This window comes from Heterodontus francisci, chromosome 12, assembly GCF_036365525.1.
Source record: "Heterodontus francisci isolate sHetFra1 chromosome 12, sHetFra1.hap1, whole genome shotgun sequence".
In the NCBI taxonomy this organism is placed as follows: Eukaryota; Metazoa; Chordata; class Chondrichthyes; order Heterodontiformes; family Heterodontidae; genus Heterodontus; species Heterodontus francisci.
The window spans coordinates 17,758,960-17,772,188 of NC_090382.1; the positions used below are offsets into that span (position 1 = coordinate 17,758,960).

At 44.2% G+C, this 13,229-nt stretch overlaps 1 protein-coding gene across 5 annotated transcripts in view; it reads left to right on the top strand.

Moving 5' to 3' along the window:
* The window catches only part of LOC137375766 (F-box/WD repeat-containing protein 11), a 185,434-nt gene that overhangs the window by 149,715 nt on the left and 22,490 nt on the right, over positions 1-13,229 (top strand). For all 5 annotated transcript variants that reach the window (XM_068043163.1, XM_068043165.1, XM_068043164.1 and 2 more), the window contains 3 exons: positions 7,395-7,532; positions 9,237-9,355; positions 12,119-12,368. In XM_068043163.1, the coding sequence (XP_067899264.1) occupies positions 7,395-7,532; positions 9,237-9,355; positions 12,119-12,368 (507 nt within the window). The remainder of the gene's footprint in view (positions 1-7,394; positions 7,533-9,236; positions 9,356-12,118; positions 12,369-13,229) is intronic.

The window sequence follows — 13,229 nt, forward strand, 5'->3', positions numbered from 1 at the left end:
CCTCACCAATCTGCCTGCTGTAGATGCATCTGTCCATGATCGTATTGGTAGGAGTGACTTGTCCTTGTGGAGATGAAGTCCCGCCTTCACATTGAGGATACCCTCCTTCGTGTTGTGTGGCACTACCAACGTGCTAAATGGGATAGATTTCGAACAAATCTAGCAATGCAAAACTGGGCATCCATGAGACGCTGTGGGCCATCAGCAGCAGCAGCAGAATTGTACTCAACCACAATCTGTAACCTCATGGCCTGGCATATCCCCCACTCTATCATTACCATCAAGCCAGGAGACCAACCCTGGTTCAATGAAGAGTGCAGGAGGGCATGCCAGGAGCAGCACCAGGCATACCTCAAAATGAGGTGTCAACCTGGTGAAGCTGCAACAGAGGACTATCTGCGTGTCAAACTGCGTAAGCAGCATGCGATAGAGCGAAGCAATCCCATAACCAACGGATCATATCTAAGCTCTGCAGTCCTGTCACATCCAGCCGTGAATGGTGGTGGACAATTAAACAACTAACTGGAGGAGGTGGCTCCTCAAATATCCCCATTCTCAATGATGGGGGAGCCCAGCACATCAGTGCGAAAGACCAGGCATTTGCAACATCTTCAGCCAGAAGTGCCAAGTGGATGATCCATCTCTGCCTCCTCCTGAGGGCTGCAGCATCACAGATGCCAGTCTTCAGCCAGTTCAATTCACTCCATATGATATCAAGCAAACGCTGAGCGCACTGGATGTAGCAAAGGCTACGGGCCCTGTCAACATCCTGACTGTAGTTATGAAGACTTGTGCTCCAAAACTAGTTGCACCCCTAGCCAAGCTATTCCAGTACAGCTACAACAATATCAAAAATTGCTCAAGTATGTCCTGTACACAAAAAGCAGAACTAATCCGATCCGACCAATTCCCACCCCGTCAGTCTACTGTCAATCATTAGCGAAATGATCGGTGTCATCGACAGTGTTATCAAGTGCCACTTACTCAGCAATAATCTCGCTGATGCTCAGTTTGGGTTCTGCCAGGGTCACTCAGCTCCAGACTTCTTCACAGCCTTGGTCCAAACATGGACAAAAGAGCTGACGGTGAGGTGAGAGTGACTGCCCTTGACATCAAGGCAGCATTTGACCGAGTGTGGCTTCAAGGAGCCCTAACAAAATTAAAGTTAATAGGAATTGGGAGTGGGGTAGGGAGGAACCCTCCACTGGTTGTAGTCATAACTAGCACAAAGGAAGATGGTTGATTGTTGGAGGCCAATCAGCTCTGCCCCAGGACATCGCCGAAGGAGTTTCTCAGGGTAATGTCCTAGGTCCAACCATCTTCAGCTGCTTCATCACTGACCATCCCGGCATCATAAAATCAGAAGTGGAGATGTTCACTGATTGCACAGTGTTCAGTATCATTTGCAACTCCTCAGCTACTGAAGGAGTCCATGCCTGCATGCAGCAAGACTTGGACAATATTCATGCTTGGGGCCGATGAGTGGCAGGTAACATTCACACCACATGGGTGTCAGGGAATAACCATCTCCAACAAGAGAGAATCTAGGCATCTTCCCTTGATATTTAATGGCATTACCATTGCTGAATCCCCCACTGTTAATATCCTGGGTGTTAGCAATGACCAGAAACTGAACTGGACCAGCCATATAAATGACTCTGGCTACAAGAGCAGGTCAGAGGCTCAGTGTTCTGCACCGAGTAACTCAACACCTGACTCCCCAAAGTCTATCCAACATCTATAAGGCACAAGTCAGTTGTGTGATTAAATACTCTCCACTTGCCTGGATGAATGCAACTCCAATAATAAGCTTGACACCATCCAGGACAAAGCAGCCCTCTTGATTAGCACCCCATCTGCCACCTTTAAACTTTCACTCCCTCCACCGCCGGTGCATAGTGGCAGTAATGTGTAACATCTACAAGGTACACTGCAGCAACTCGCCAAGACTCTTTTGACAGCACCCTCCAAACTGCAATCTCTACCATCCAGAAGAGCAAGGGCAGCAGGTGCATGGGAAGACAATCACCTGCAAGTTCCCTTACATATCTCTCACCATCCTGATTTGGAGATATGTATCACCATTCCTTCACTGTCACTCGGTCAAAATCCTGGAATTCACTCCCTGCCAGCACTGTGGGTGTACTGACACCACATGGACTTTAGCAGTTCAAGGGCAATTATGGATGGGCAATAAGCGATGGCTTTGCCACTGGCGGCCACATTCCATGAATGAATTTTTTAAAAAGGCTTACTTACAAGATTGGCAATCTCCTACCAGGACCAAAAATATAATAGTTGGCCTTTTAGTGCATTTAATGAACTGATTAGTTTACAATATGAGCACATAAAAGGGAAGGGTGCATGTATGTTATCTCTCAAAATATTGCATCTCTCTCTATCTCCAATGTTTGACAGCCACATGTAATATACTACTTATTACGCTCTTGGCCTCGTAGATTGATTTATGTTTAACTAAGAACCCTGCTGGCATGGCATTACGAGCACTTGCTGAGAAACGAGGGGTCATTGTTTCAAGGTCTAGGATTGTCTAATCACCTGAACACTACCTAGATATTACAGAAAAGTAATATACACCAGGTCCTATTATGTCAAACTTGCTCAATTTATATTGTGGGATAGATTTAGCAACAGTGGAGCAATTGTAAGGTAAACAAAATTCATCACTGAGAAGATATCTCCTCGCATTACTTCAAGCTAAACCATGACACTAGAACAAAGACACTCGCCCAAATTATTGGAAGGCAGATTTAGGAAGTTTGTCACATGGTGCAATGAAATTGTGGGTGGAGCTGGGGAAAAAGATCCCTGGTTATTTTTGAGTGTGGGACTGTAGGTTCATTCGAGATGGATGAACTGGAATAAGCTGAATTAACTTTCTCATTGATGCAGTCTTCTGTATAGAGACATCTTCTGGAGATGTCTCCCCACTTCACTGTACCCTCCAAATCTGTACCCAAGTAAAGCCTGGAGGGGTGCATATGTTGCTCAATTCTGGGCTAACAATTCTGTATTCTAACAAGCTCAGCTGTGATTCAGCACTTGTGACTGGTTACTGCATCTTGTTGGTAGTGACATATTTCTGCTCTGTATGAAGAGAGAAAATGCTACCCATTTCCTAAGATATTGACCATTTACTCACCTTTTTGCATTGAATTCTGGGTCCCATGACTGTTTTCAAGTCCTTGGGGTTTTTTGATAACGTTTCTCTATTCTTGCCTAGATTTGCCTACACCTAAGGGAATTTCAGTAACCTCTTTACGGTATGTGCAGTCTGTGGGACAGAGAACGCAACTAATGGAACAGCTACAGATTTCCACCAGCAGCAATCATGGGAGTTCAGACTTTAATTTCACAGACTCGTCTAATGGCTCAGTGCATAGAGACCATCTGGTGGTTACTGACTGCACACACCAGGACCAAACGCTCCCTCCTGTGCATCGTTTGGAGGCTCCGTGTACTGACCCCCGCACTCTAGGACCAAGCAGTACCTCCTTCCCAGTGTATAGAGACCCCGTGAGTGTGGTACTGACCCATACCCTCTGGGACCTGACACTCCCCCCTCCCCATTGTATAGAGGCTCCGTGTAGTGTGTTACTGACACCCCACCACCCCCCTCCCCTTTCCCATGCTCCAGGACCAGACATTCCCTCCTCCCCGGTGTGTAGAGACCCTGTGTAGTTTGGTACTGATCTACGCACTCCGGAACCAGACGCTCCCTCCTCCCCAGTGTATAAAGACACTGTGGAGTGTGGTACTGACCCACACATTCCAGGACCAGGCGTGCGCTCCCTCTCCCCAGTGAAGAAGACAGAAGAGAAGTATCATCCAACTCAGTAGGAAGAGAAACACATGACTAGGTGCCAAAAAAAGTAGAAGTTAATTTTTCTTGAAAGAGAAACAAGAGCAGCATAGTTGGCTTTCATATCACCTGATACCTGTGGTTTCACCCTACCCAGGTAATCTGTATCCAGCTGGCTTTCCTCGCATGGGAAAAGGTACAGAACTTTTCATAACATTATTAAATCCAATGTTGGATTTTGTGTCTCCTGGCATGACCAGTATTTAGTAACTGGGTCATATTAAGCTTCAAGGTAGAGATAAATTAATGCCAAGTTGTGCTATAAACCTGCTCCAGACTTCAGCCCTTACAATGCTTATGTTGTCGGATCATGGTTTGTTTGGTGGGTGCAACGCTGAGCATTCTGCTTTCTTGAGCCAATAAACCAAGCATGTCAGCAGGATCCTGAGCCCCAATTTCATAGAATCATAGGAAGTTTACAACACAAAATGAGACCACTTGGCCCATTGTTGCTGTGCCAGCTGAAAAATGAGGCACCCAGTCTAATCCTACTAATCCCTTCAGGTTAGGCCACTTCAGATGAACAGCCAGGCATCTTTTAAATGAGATGAGGTTTTCTGCTTCTACGCCCTTTCAGGCAGTGACTTCCAGACCCGTGCCACCCTCTGGGTGAAAAAGTTTTTCCTCATCTCCCCTCTAATCCGTCTACTAATCACTGTAAATTTATGCCCCCTAGTCACTGACCTCTCTGCTAACCTGTTCTGTATGTCTTCAGAAGTTGAACCTAGCCTCTTTTGGGGGTTTAAGATTGCTGTTAATAAAACGATGACCAAGTTACTTAAAAATGTGGCGATGAATGTTGAAAATTGATGATTGATGAAGGGAGCAGCAAAGAATAGAAATGCAGTCGTGAAAGGAGGTTCCATAGTTAGGAGGACGGGCAGGCATTTTTGTGACCGTCATAGTCAGTCCTGCATGGTGTGTTGCTTCTCTGGTACCAGGGTAAAGGACATCATGGAGAGGGTACAGAACATTCTGCAGGGTGAGCCAGAAGTTGTGGTACATGTCAGTACCAATGACATAGAGAGAGCAGGTATTGAGGTCCTATAGTCAGACTTTCAGGAGCTAGGGAAGAAGTTTAAAAAAGTAGGACCTCAAAGGTAGTAATCAGGATTACTCCCAGTGCCCCACACTAGCGAGAGTAGAAATATGAAGATAGGGAGCATCATTGTGTGCCTTGAGGCATAATGCTGGAATAAGGGCTTCAGATTCTTGGGGCATTTATATCTAAATGACTTCGATATCGGAATTGAGTAAAATTTCAAAATTTGCCAATGATACCAAACTTAGAGGAGTGGCAAACAGTGAGGATGATACCAATTGACTAACGGGATGTAGATAGGCTAGCAGAATGGGCAGACAAGTGGCAGATGGAATTTAGTATAGAGAAGTGTGAGGTGATGCATTTTGGCAGAAGGGATAGGGAGAGCCAATGTACGTTTAATGACAGTTCTAAAAGAGTGTTCGGGGACAGAGGGACCTGGGGGTTCACGTGCACGGATCCTTGATGGTGGCAGGACATATTGAGAATAGTGAGCAAAGCATATGGGGTCTTGAGCTTCATAAATAGAGGTGTTGAGTACAAAAGCAGGGAAGTTATGCTGAACCTGTATCAAGCTCTTGTTGGGTCCCAACTAGAGTATTGTATCCTGTTCTGGTTACCATACTTTAGGAAGGATGCGAGGGTCCTTGAGAGGGTGCAGAGGAGATTTACCAGAATGGCTCTAGGGATGAGGGATTTTAACTACAAGGTTAGGTTGGAGAAGCTGGGGTGGTTGTTCAAGCAAAGGATGTTGAGGGAAGATTTGATAGAGGTGTACAAGATTATGACTGGTTTGGACAGGGTAGACAAAGAAAAGCTGTTTCCATTAGTTGATGGTACAAGGACTCTTCTTTGGCCTCCTTATCTCGAGAGACAATGGATAAGCGCCTGGAGGTGGTCAGTGGTTTGTGAAGCAGCACCTGGAGTGGCTATAAAGGCCAATTCTAGAATGACAGGCTCTTCCACAGGTGCTGCAGAGAAATTTGTTTGTCGGGGCTGTCGGTACATGGACTAGGGGACACAAATTTAAGGCTTTGGGCAAGAGGTACAGGGGGAATGTGAGGAAGAATTTTGTTTACGCCGCGAGTGGTAATGACCTGGAACTTGCTGCCTACAAGGGTGGTGGAAGTGGAGACGATGAACGATTCAGAAAAGAAATTTGATGGGTACTTGAGGGAAATAAACTTGCAGGGCTATGGGGATAGAGCCCGAGAATGGGTCTGACTGGATTGCTCTACAGACAGCTGGCATGGAGTCGATGGCTGAATGGCCTCCTACTGTGTTGTAAAGGACTCTATGTTGAGACTTTGGTAAAGTATACTGATGGGAATGCAGAATTTCCAGCCTGAGGAAAATGCCTGGAGGTGCAATTAATTATAGATCCTGGCCTTTTAAAAACAGTGTAATTTTGAGCTGGAGGTCTAAGTAATCATAGTGAGTGTTTAGAGGTGACAATGAGTTATTTTGTATCGGTAAGAGTAGTCGAATTGCATCCAGTGGCAGCATTAGACTCCAGCTAAATGCAGCTATTAAAGTTCCGAATTTCTCCCAACGATCCTTGTTCTGTGTTCATGGCAAAAAAAAAAGCTATAAAGATTGTTCTCCCTTGAGCAGAGTTTGGGATGACATACCAGGCTAGTGAGTCGCCAGCTAATTATGGTGTATAGCATAATGGAGATTGTCAGTTACTCTTGTCTGTTCTGAAAGGACGAACCTTCACACTATTGGAATAAAATGTTCAGGCTAAAGCTAATAGATTTCTTTACTACCTGAGCAAGACATAAGATACTGAAAATACAATACTCCAAGGAAAGAATACACAAAAGGTTAAACTACTGCTCTTGCAGAAGTTAGATTGGTCTGTTGCATGAAGCAGTCTTTCACAGACATTCATGATATGAAGTTATAAGTGGGTGGTACAAATTTCAGATTCAAACTTAAGATCTCCAAGCAGAACTAAAGTGGAACAACAAGGTTTATGATGTGTCATGGGATTACTTCCATGTTCTAACCATGCTTTTGAAACCTGCACCTTGTGAAGTCGGGTGTTAATGCCTTGGCGCTGCCTTTTTCCTGCCAGTTTTCACTTTAGTGGATAAGTAGCCAGAGTAATTAACCTATTCCCCAATCTGTTAACAAGCAAACATTCCCATTTCAAGCAGCCAGACCCAGTCTTTAAACAACTAATTTCTGAAGCAGCAATAAATGACGAATATCTGATTAGGGCATCTGTCACTTCCTCTGCCACTGTAATTATGCAGCCAGTTGTATATAAGGTCGTCATTGATGCAAACAATGGATTCACCAAGACTTGCGTACAGCTGGCTGAAGGCCATTTTAAAATCAGACTTTTACTGACTATTGAATATCATAAAAACCACAGAAATCTCCCATTTTGTCACGAGCCAGTGCTTTTCCAATGTACATCCTGGGCACTTTATTCTGACTTTGTTCACTCTCTCTGTACAGACCATAGAATCCAATTGGAGGTGCGGACGACACAACCTTCAGAGAATTCAGTGTCGGTCGGAGAATAGTAAAGGAGTTTACTGTCTGCAATATGATGATGAGAAAATAATCAGTGGTCTGAGAGATAACTCAATCAAAGTGAGTAGTGAAAGTGACTGTTGCACCGTTGAATTCTCTTGTTATCGCAAAATGGTGCCTCCTACAGAGAACTAGCATGCAAAACATTGTGCTTGGTTTGGAGTTTTTTTTAATGTAATTTATGTATAAATATTAATAAAATTCAATATGTTCTCTTATTTTCCCCTGTAGAATGTCCCTGCAAGTGCTACATTTAATATAGTCTTATCCCCACTTTACTGGTCTTTTAGTCTCATTTGAGTTGCTCACTTGAGTTGTTTAGTTGCCCGGTGTGTAGAGGTGGTAGAACTTAATTTTAGAATCAGTCCAATTGGTTTGCTGCATATGCTGTTAAGCTTACCCAAAGGCACAGAATCTCTAGGGTGGGGGGACATAAAAGGTTATGATGGAGAGATTAGAAACTGGAGGTAAGAGAAGGACATTATAAGAATGCACTGGATGTTGGTATACTGACAAATATATGCTGAAGAATCAACATGGCCTCCCCCACTAGAGTTGCCAACACTGGCGGTATTCTGGGAGGTTTCATCACATGACTTGGCTGCATGCAACTGTCCTACTGTTGGTCACCTGACATGATACTTGTGACAGTCAGCAAAGATGCCTTTGGTACCCACAATCCTCTGCAGTCCAGAAACTGCTCCCTCCATCACCTGGTTTTTAACCATGCGTGGGTCTGCATTATGTCCTGAGCTTGTGTGGCCCTCTTGTATGAGTCTAGCCTGAAATGTCCCTATGATTTTTCTCCATGATTACTCGCAGGAGTGTCTGGCAGATTAGCCTTTCATTCCGGGGACTCTGACAATTTAGAAAGAACCCAAACTTGTACTCTGGGGTCACTAGAAAGTGTTTAGGAATGGCACCCCGAGTTCTTTCCCCAACCTGGAAATGTGAGGCTGAGTAAATTGGGCTTATGTTCTCTGGAGTTTAGAAGAATGAGAGATAATCTCATTAAACATACAAGATTCTGAAGGCACTTGATAGGGTAGATGCTAAGAATTGTTTCCGCTGGGCGGGGAATTTAAGACACTAGGCACTGATCAGGACAAGGGCCGATCATTTAGCACTGAGATGAGCAGAATTACACTCAAAGGATTGTGAATTTTTGGAATCCTCTACCCCAGAGGGTTGTGGATGCTCCATCGTTGAATACATTTAAGGCTGGAATAGATAGATTTTTGGTCTCGGAATCAAGGGATATGGGGAATGGGTAGGAAAGTGGAGTTGAAGCCCAAGGTCAGCCATGATCTTATTGAATGGTCTACTCCTGTTCCTATTTCTTGTGTTCTTGTGAATGCTGAGGCCACTTGTAATGCCACCTGCACCACCCAGGCTAGGATCAGTTAACTCGGCAATTAATTTATCATAACTTGCTCTTGGATAAGTTCACTGAGCCGTTGGGAGCTGATGGGTTGTGTCTGGAGGAGAATATCTTTATGCTGGTTTACCTCAGGATGTGGTTAGCAATCTGTTACAGATGGAAGCAATTTGAGATGATTTAAGAGTACAGACAAAATGCATCATTTAAACATGTTGATTTGTGAGATTTTCCCTTCCCCCTTACAGTCTATTGATGGAACAATAAGCTCAATAACCACAAGAGCTTTTGTTCTGCTTTAAGGCAAGAAGCCTGAGTAGTAAAAAGGATAGGTCAACACCAGGATTCATTTTGCTTTTGCTTATGGTTCTGTTTGGTTGCTGCAGATATGGGACAAACAATCGCTGGAGTGTTTGAAAATACTAACGGGTCACACAGGCTCTGTTCTGTGTCTGCAATATGATGAGCGAGTCATTGTTACTGGGTCTTCAGACTCTACAGTAAGGTAAGATGCAGGAACCCAGTGGCACATTAAGGAGGCACCATCCCAAAAACTGTTTGGCTATTTACTGACTCAGCAGACCAGCAGTCTGCTCCTGGGCATCTGCCAAAATGGTATACATCAATCGGCAGGGGGAGCACCAGAACTGTGATTATCTCTCCTTTAATTTCCCCCCTCCTCCTTCCCATCCCTCAGCAGCATATCTGATGGCAAGACCAAAGGGAAGAACTTGAACTTGTGTAGGAGCATTCATGTAGGGCATCCCAAAGTGCTTCACGGTGAATTAAATACTTTTGAATAGTAGTCAGTGTTGAGTGAGATAGATAATATAATTTGTTTTCGTGATGGTTGAGGGCTAAATATTGGCCAGAACCCCAGGAGAACTTCACTGCTGTTCCAAAAATCTCGTGGGATTTTTTGCATCCACCTGAGAGGGCAGATGGAGAGTCGGGTTAATGTCTCACCTGAAAGACTCTACTTCTAACAGTGCAGCATCCCCTCAGTACTGCACTGAAGTGGCAGCCTATTTAATATCAAGCATCTGAAATGAGGTTTGAGCCCATAGCACTCACCTCAGTGTCAAAATGTTACCACCTGAGTCAAAACAACTCAATAGGTGGTAGATACCTTGTCGCACTCGCCCTGCTGAAGTGTAGGTTGACTGCCACCTCTTTTACAGAATCACAGAATCCTTACAGTGCAGAAGGAGGTCATTCGGCCCATCGTGTCCGCACTGGCTCTCAGAGCAATTCTATCAGTTCCATTCCCCTGCCTTATCCCCATAAACCTGCACATTCTTCCTTTTCATATAACTGTCTAATTCCCCTTTGAATGCTTCAATTGAACCTGCCTCCACCACACTCTCAGGCAGAGCATTCCAGACCATAACCACTCGCTGCGTGAAAAAGTTTTTCCTCATGTCACATTTGCTTCTCTTACCAAATACTTTACATCTGTGCCCTCTCATTCTCGATCCTTTCACAAGTGGGAACAGTTTCTCTCTATCTGCTCTGTTCAGACCCCTCATGATTTTGAATACCTCTATCAAATCACCCCTCAGTCTTCTCTTCTCCAGCGAGAACACCCCTAACTTCTCCAATCTATCTTCATAACTGAAATTCCTTATCCCTGGGACCATTCTTGTGAATCTTTTCAGTGCTTTGTCCAATACCCGCACGTCTTTCCTCAAGTGCGGCGCCCAGAATTGGAATCTGTACTCCAGCTGAGGCCAAACTAATGTCTTATACAAGTTCAACATAACTTCCTTGCTCTTGTACTCTATTCCCCTATTAATAAAGCCCAGGATACTGTATGCTTTATTAACCGCACTCTCAACCTGTCCTGCCACCTTCAATGAATTATGCACAGAAGCACCTAGGTTTCTCTGCTCCTACACCCCCTTTAGAATTGTACCCTTTATTCTATATTGTGTCTCCGAGTTCTTTCTACCAAAATGAATCACTTCACATTTCGCTGCACTGAACGTCATCTGCCACCTGTCTGTCCGTTCCACCAACTTGTCTATGTCCTTTTGAAGTTCTACACTATCCTCACAGTTTACTGCTTCCAAGTTTCATATCATTTGCAAACTTTGAAATTGTGCCCTGTATGCCAAAGTCTAGGTCATTAATATACATCAGGAAAAGCAAGGGTCCCAACACTGATGCCTGGGGAACTCCACTACAAACCTTCCTCCAGCCCAAAAAAATATCCATTAACTATTACTCTTTGTTTCCTGTCATTCAACCAATTTCACATCCCTGTTGCTACCGATCCTTTTATTCCATGAGCTGCAAGTTTGCTTACAAGTCTGTCGTGTGGCCCTGTATCAAACGCCTTTGGAAAGTCCATGTGCACATCAACAGCATTGCCCTCATCAACCCTCTCTGTTTCCTCCTCAAAAATCTCCAAGTAAGTTCAACATGATTTTCCCTTAAGAAATTCATGCTGGCTTTCCTTAATTAACTCTAATTTGTCCGTAAGATTTATTCTTAGTTCTCCCCTAGCTGACTGAGAGAAAAATAGCTTGCATTTATGTGAGGCCTTATCGCTTCTCACAGTGTCCCAAAATGCTTTACTTGCAGCATGATAATTGAAATGCATTCACTGTTGTGTATCTGCAGCCATTTTGTGCACAGCAAGATTGCCAAACAGTAAGTGAGATGAATGACCAGTTGATGTAGTTATCGCAGCTGAAGGTTGAAGGACCAACATTGACCAGTATGCCAGGGGAGCTCCCTCCTTTTCTATGCAAGGGCTTTACCAACCATCTGAACCACTGCAATTGATATCTCATCCAAATAACGTACTACACTGAGGCATTCATCTATACTATGCACTCAAGTCCTAACACAGGGTTTGAACCTCAGTAAGAGTGCTACCAGCTAGGCTAAGCTGACCTTTGAAGTCGTGTATAACATTTTCCACATGGTTTAGTTCCTGAGCTGACTGAGTTAGCTAGAAGTAGGGTAAGTGCACAAAATTAGGCTGAGCTGCGATCCTGCTCCTTAATGGTACAACAGCCTGCCAACACTTGTTGCTTCGGCTACCACATAAAGAATGGCCACTGAGGTGAGGGACCCCACAGAGCAGTCTGTGTCTGTGGAACTGTGCATCATCAGGAGAGAAGTGCTTTCTATCGAGGCAGTGCCAAAATCTTGATTCTGTTCATTTAGACCTTTTCGTGATTCACTCGTGTTACACTATATGCCCATTGTGATGTGGTAATTTAGTAACATTCTGTAATTGGATTTTCTTATTTCCTAGGGTCTGGGATGTTAATACAGCAGAGGTTTTGAACACACTAATTCATCACAATGAGGCAGTATTGCACCTTCGCTTCAGTAATGGACTGATGGTCACATGCTCAAAGGACAGATCGATAGCTGTGTGGGACATGGCCTCTCCAACTGACATCACACTGCGGCGGGTGTTAGTTGGCCATCGGGCAGCAGTCAATGTGGTAGACTTTGATGATAAATACATTGTATCAGCGTCAGGTGACCGAACTATTAAAGTGAGTTTAAATTTTCTTTGATTTACCTCTGTCTGTCTCAGTCTCTCCTCCTGTGCATGCGTGTGCTCTCTCTTGACTCTCCTCTTTGTCTCCTCCTCCCTTCCCCCCCCCACCCTGGAAACTTCTGTGCAGCCTGGAGTGTTTACCATGAAATAGATTTTCTTTATTTCAGCTTTGACAAAGAGTCTTACATCCCCAATGCCGACTGTTCCCTTCCAAGATCTTGCCTGACCTCATTTGTGTTTCCTGCACTTCGTCTTTGATCTTGTTTCAAATTTCCAGCATCTGCAGTTTTTTCTTTTGTTCCTTTAGTCTGTGTTTGCTGCATCACCCTCTGCTTTTATGTGTGTGAAATTGCATGATTAGTGTTACATGCTTTAAATATCTAAAGTCCTCCATAAAAGGAAGCCCGGATACTATACGTTTTGCACTTTATTCTATTTTTATCCCTAAACTTCCCTCTGATTTTTTTTTTTCCTTGCCTGCCTGGCCTGGGTGCAAGGTTGGGCATACAGACAGTCAGAATTTCTGCCACTGCTCCTTGTAGACATTAACCCAGGAGGGGAAGGGCCCACTCATATACAGTTCTCCCTACCTGCTCTCCGTTGTACTGTGCTTGGTGCCTCCCTGCTCAGTGTGGCTCAGATCAGTGGTCGAGCTGCGTGAAATTGGAATCTGCACTCTTCTCTGACCTAGATACCCATTTAATGACGTTTACTTCTGTTGCCCAAACATTCTAGCTTTTCAGCTAGATTTATTTCATACAGAATGCTGTTTGAATGTTATGAGGGGAATATTTGTTGCAATGGAAAGTGTCCTTCTCAATGATTTCTTTCCGATGCTGACTGATCTGTTGGGCAT